This window comes from Oncorhynchus mykiss, chromosome 15 (genome assembly GCF_013265735.2).
Source record: "Oncorhynchus mykiss isolate Arlee chromosome 15, USDA_OmykA_1.1, whole genome shotgun sequence".
NCBI lineage: Eukaryota > Metazoa > Chordata > Actinopteri > Salmoniformes > Salmonidae > Oncorhynchus > Oncorhynchus mykiss.
In genome coordinates, this window is record NC_048579.1 from 7,032,871 (window position 1) to 7,038,870 (window position 6,000).

A 6,000-nucleotide genomic window follows, 5' to 3' on the forward strand; every position below is an offset into this window, starting at 1 on the left:
CAATACATTCTGATGGGGTTCCTTCTCTGCTGACAGCTACTGTAAAGTGTTACCAATACATTCTGATGGGGTTCCTTCTCTGCTGACAGCTACTGTAAAGTGTTACCAAGACATTCTGATGGGGTTCCTTCTCTGCTGACAGCTACAGTAAAGTGTTACAAAAACATTCTGATGGGGTTCCTTCTCTGCTGACAGCTACTGTAAAGTGTTACCAATACATTCTGATGGGGTTCCTTCTCTGCTGACAGCTACTGTAAACTGTTACCAAGACATTCTGACGGGGTTCCTTCTCTGCTGACAGCTACAGTAAACTGTTACCAAGACATTCTGATGGGGTTCCTTCTCTGCTGACAGCTACAGTAAACTGTTACCAAGACATTCTGATGGGGTTCCTTCTCTGCTGACAGCTACAGTAAACTGTTAACAAGACATTCTGATGGGGTTCCTTCTCTGCTGACAGCTACTGTAAAGTGTTACCAAGACATTCTGATGGGGTTCCTTCTCTGCTGACAGCTACAGTAAACTGTTACCAAGACATTCTGATGGGGTTCCTTCTCTGCTGACAGCTACTGTAAAGTGTTACCAATACATTCTGATGGGGTTCCTTCTCTGCTGACAGCTACAGTAAACTGTTACCAATACATTCTGATGGGGTTCCTTCTCTGCTGACAGCTACTGTAAAGTGTTACCAAAACATTCTGATGGGGTTCCTTCTCTGCTGACAGCTACTGTAAAGTGTTACCAATACATTCTGATGGGGTTCCTTCTCTGCTGACAGCTACTGTAAACTGTTACCAAGACATTCTGATGGGGTTCCTTCTCTGCTGACAGCTACAGTAAACTGTTACCAAGACATTCTGATGAGGTTCCTTCTCTGCTGACAGCTACTGTAAAGTGTTACCAATGCATTCTGATGGGGTTCCTTCTCTGCTGACAGCTACTGTAAAGTGTTACCAATACATTCTGATGGGGTTCCTTCTCTGCTGACAGCTACTGTAAAGTGTTACCAAGACATTCTGATGGGGTTCCTTCTCTGCTGACAGCTACTGTAAAGTGTTACCAAAACATTCTGATGGGGTTCCTTCTCTGCTGACAGCTACTGTAAAGTGTTACCAATACATTCTGATGGGGTTCCTTCTCTGCTGACAGCTACTGTAAACTGTTACCAAGACATTCTGACGGGGTTCCTTCTCTGCTGACAGCTACAGTAAACTGTTACCAAGACATTCTGATGGGGTTCCTTCTCTGCTGACAGCTACAGTAAACTGTTACCAAGACATTCTGATGAGGTTCCATCTCTGCTGACAGCTACTGTAAAGTGTTACCAATACATTCTGATGGGGTTCCTTCTCTGCTGACAGCTACTGTAAACTGTTACCAAGACATTCTGATGGGGTTCCTTCTCTGCTGACAGCTACAGTAAACTGTTACCAATACATTCTGATGGGGTTCCTTCTCTGCTGACAGCTACTGTAAACTGTTACCAATACATTCTGATGGGGTTCCTTCTCTGCTGACAGCTACAGTAAACTGTTACCAAGACATTCTGATGAGGTTCCTTCTCTGCTGACAGCTACTGTAAAGTGTTACCAATACATTCTGATGGGGTTCCTTCTCTGCTGACAGCTACTGTAAAGTGTTACCAAGACATTCTGATGGGGTTCCTTCTCTGCTGACAGCTACAGTAAACTGTTACCAAGACATTCTGATGGGGTTCCTTCTCTGCTGACAGCTACAGTAAACTGTTACCAAGACATTCTGATGGGGTTCCTTCTCTGCTGACAGCTACAGTAAAGTGATAGCAAAACATTCTGATGGGGTTCCTTCTCTGCTGACAGCTACAGTAAAGTGTTACCAATACATTCTGATGGGGTTCCTTCTCTGCTGACAGCTACTGTAAACTGTTACCAATACTTTCTGATGGGGTTCCTTCTCTGCTGACAGCTACAGTAAACTCTTACCAATACATTCTGACGGGGTTCCTTCTCTGCTGACAGCTACAGTAAACTCTTACCAATACATTCTGATGGGGTTCCTTCTCTGCTGACAGCTACAGTAAAGTGTTACCAATACATTCTGATGGGGTTCCTTCTCTGCTGACAGCTACAGTAAACTGTTACCAAGACATTCTGATGGGGTTCCTTCTCTGCTGACAGCTACAGTAAACTGTTACCAAGACATTCTGATGGGGTTCCTTCTCTGCTGACAGCTACTGTAAACTGTTACCAATACATTCTGATGGGGTTCCTTCTCTCCAAGAGTCTTGTAGCATCAATATACAGTATTTCCACATTCTTATCTCATTCCATAGGCAAAGACCAAAGGCATTCACACATCGTGTGACATTGGTGTAAAATACGCAGACAAACAGAAACGCAATTTTGATGACAAGAAGATCAAGGCTGGACAGTGTGTCATCGGACTGCAGGTAGGACATGCTGGGGATGATGTGTGATAGGTTGTTCTGTTACTGGATGTGACGATACAATACAATGTGTCAGTTTTGTTCATTGTTGTACCTTTCAGTATTTTGCCAGTGGAAATAATCCCGATAATAGAATGTTTATATGTAGCTTATTTTAGTGATTCTTCAAATGTAATACATGCACAATCGCTCTGTAATGGAGGCCAGATACCTGTAATGGAGGTCAGACACCTGTAATGGACGTCAGACACCTGTAATGGAGGTCAGACACCTGTAATGGAGGTCAGACACCTGTAATGGAGGTCAGACACCTGTAATGGAGGTCAGACACCTGTAGTGGAGGTCAGACACCTGTAATGGAGGTCAGACACCTGTAATGGAGGTCAGACACCTGTAATGGAGGTCAGACACCTGTTGTGGAGGTCAGATACCTGTAATGGAGGTCAGACACCTGTAATGGAGGTCAGATACCTGTAATGGAGGTCAGACACCTGTAATGGAGGTCAGACACCTGTAATGGAGGTCAGACACCTGTAATGGAGGTCAGAGGTCAGATACCTGTAATTGAGGTCAGACACCTGTAATAGGCCTATTCAGCTAATGGTTCTATGTTCCTGCGTGTTTAGATGGGGACCAACAAGTGTGCAAGCCAGGCTGGTATGACAGCGTACGGGACCAGGAGACATCTTTACGACCCAAAGACCCAGACAGACAAGCCTTACGATCAGACCACCATCAGTCTGCAGATGGGCACCAACAAAGGAGCCAGCCAGGTAAAGCCAATGATGTATTTTAACACTACCCGTATGTCTACGGGTGGAACCCACACAGTTGCTTTTACAGTGGTCCACTTCCCCTTTTGAAACCATGATGGGACCTATGTAATGGAAGGAACTACCCAGCAAGTGCCAATCTTAAATGAGTTGGGGGAATGTAACAGGGAGTTGGGGGAATGTAACAGGGAGTTGGGGGAATGTAACAGGGAGCCGGGGGAATGTAACAAGGAGTTGGGGGAATGTAACCGGGAGTTGGGGGAATGTAACAGGGAGTTGGGGGAATGTAACAGGGAGTTGGGGGAATGTAACAGGGAGTTGGGGGAATGTAACAGGGAGTTGGGGGAATGTAACCGGGAGTTGGGGGAATGTAACCGGGAGTTGGGGGAATGTAACCGGGAGTTGGGGGAATGTAACCGGGAGTTGGGGGAATGTAACCGGGAGTTGGGGGAATGTAACAGGGAGTTGGGGGAATGTAACAGAGAGTTGGGGGAATTTAACAGGGAGTTGGGGGAATGTAACAGATAGCCGGGGGAATGTAACAGAGAGTTGGGGGAATGTAACAGAGAGTTGGGGGAATGTAACAGAGAGTTGGGGGAATGTAACAGAGAGTTGGGGGAATGTAACAGATAGCCGGGGGAATGTAACAGAGAGTTAGGGGAGTCTAGATATACTTTGCACATCACCATAATCACATTGTTGATATACATAATACTCATTGTTGTCTTGAAGAAGACCATCCAGGTCAATATTCCTGCCTTATAACTGTTTTCTTGGAAATCTCCTAAATGTGTCCCTGTCCTCGCGTCTTCTCCACTCCTCTCCTAGGCCGGTATGTCCTGCCCGGGAACACGTCGTGACATCTTCGACAATAAGCAGGTGCAGCAAGTGGACAACTCCACCATATCCTTGCAGATGGGCACCAACAAGGCAGCGTCCCAGAAGGGCATGAGCGCATATGGCCTGGGACGCCAGGTGTACGACCCCAAGTACTGCGGCTCGCCCACCGAGCCTGTCATTCACGCCGACGGGAGCCTGGGCACCAACTGCTCAGAGATCAGCGACAGTGACTATCAGGCTGAGGAGTTCCTCCACGAGGGAGAGGGGGAGGAGTACCCAGTGGCTTATCATGAAGAGGACGACTACAGCGACGTGGCCCACTACAACGAGGTCGAGCAGGGCATCGACTATTAGGGCTGTCCCCTCAGGGCCATCCGGCACTAGCCTGGTCCCAGATCTGTCTGTGCCGCCAGGCTAATCCGGCTCCACCATAACAGCCGCTAGACGGAACAGTTAAACCGTGTATTTTAGCCACGACAAACAGATCCAGTCTTTTTCCTCGGTAGCCTTATTTTTATTGTTGTTTTTAAATTGAAGCATAAGAGAGGAAATGTTGCCTTGAGTTCATTACTTCTTCACCTCCTGCCAACTCTTCTTCCATTATGAGCAGCAGTGGTTTCAGTCAGTTAAAGCATGTCATGTCCTGAGATCCAGTGTTTAGGGTGGGGCGATATTAGGATTGAGAACATTCCTTCTAAATCGACTGTTACATTATGAGGTATGGAACATTGTGGACGTAAATGTTGTATCATCTGCAGCCATTTCATGTTTTTTTATCCCCAGACTTGCTTTACTCATTGACTCATCCCTTTAAAGGAATTCACACAATTAAAATTAAAATGTTCACCAGCTGCTTTTATCCTTTTTAAATGTTTACCCATCTCCTAGCCAACCTAAAAGGACCAATATTACTTTCTTTATTTTATTGATACAAATCAAAGTGAGTGGAAAATGTTGAGGAGTCAGGACATTTTAATCTATTTCATTTTAGCAGGTTTCAATCTTAACCAAATGGACCGTTTTAGCTTTTTTCCTGAAATCCTGAAGTGAGTGCGTTCTAATGGCTTTTTCATGAGACCAGATGACCAACCCAGAATGTTCTGCTTGTATTGCATACAGTATGGCTAATCTTAATCGCACCATGTTATTTAACCAGGAAAATAGCCTTGAGGTTAGAAACCTCTTTTTTTTCCCCCGATCGTGACCTGGCAAGAAATCAGCAGGAAGTAGTCAGTGTATACAGGAAGTAGTCAGTGTGTACAGGAAGTAGTCAGTGTGTACAGGAAGTAGTCAGTGTGTACACACAACACAATACATTAAACACTATTAGAATGGTCAATTACATTCCCTTTTCTATCAGAGCGTTAAACTCAGGCAGCGGGACCATCTCTTCCTGTTTTTAAAGTATTTTGTCGTTTGTTCAAAGTCCAAGAAGTGTTGTAGGAGAAGGATTGTTTCCCCCATTTCTGTCCTTTCCCTGGGAACTGACTGAGAGTGGAGACGGTAGGATGGTGATGGTGCTGGTCGGGAGAAAATACATGTAAGGAGTATTACAAGCACTGCCTTGTACACAAATATGTACCAATGCCTTCTGGTAGGAAGTGAGGGCCACTTCACCATGTTATATAGTTGACAGTGAGAGGCATAACAGACGCTATACTCCTTCACCAGAGGCTGTGGGAGAACTTTAGTACAGCATCCTATGTAGAAGGTGATGACATGCTTTGGTCCTTCAAGCCAGACGCTGGACATTGCATCTGTAGCAGGATGTACTGTATCTTGGATGTGACCCATGACCCTAATATCCTGCAGCCTTTTAGTACTGGTTGGGGTGCAAATGACAGTTGAATAATTACTTTGTACATGTGCAAGTGTATTGTTAACAGCCTTCTGGTCTGCGATCAGGGCTGTGGCCTCCCCAGCAGGGGATGGATCTGGTCTGGGATCAGGGCAATGGCCTCC

The 6,000-nt window shown here is 45.5% G+C and overlaps 1 protein-coding gene across 2 annotated transcripts in view; it reads left to right on the forward strand.

Annotated features, from left to right (window-relative positions):
* Window positions 1–4,889, forward strand: part of LOC110490889 (calponin-3) — a 29,484-nt gene extending 24,595 nt beyond the window's left edge. For both annotated transcript variants that reach the window (XM_036945690.1, XM_036945689.1), the window contains 3 exons: window positions 2,312–2,428; window positions 3,052–3,198; window positions 4,027–4,889. In XM_036945690.1, coding sequence (XP_036801585.1) covers window positions 2,312–2,428; window positions 3,052–3,198; window positions 4,027–4,392 — 630 coding nt within the window. In that variant the 3' untranslated portion in view covers window positions 4,393–4,889. The remainder of the gene's footprint in view (window positions 1–2,311; window positions 2,429–3,051; window positions 3,199–4,026) is intronic.
* The last annotated feature ends 1,111 nt before the right edge of the window (window positions 4,890–6,000 follow it).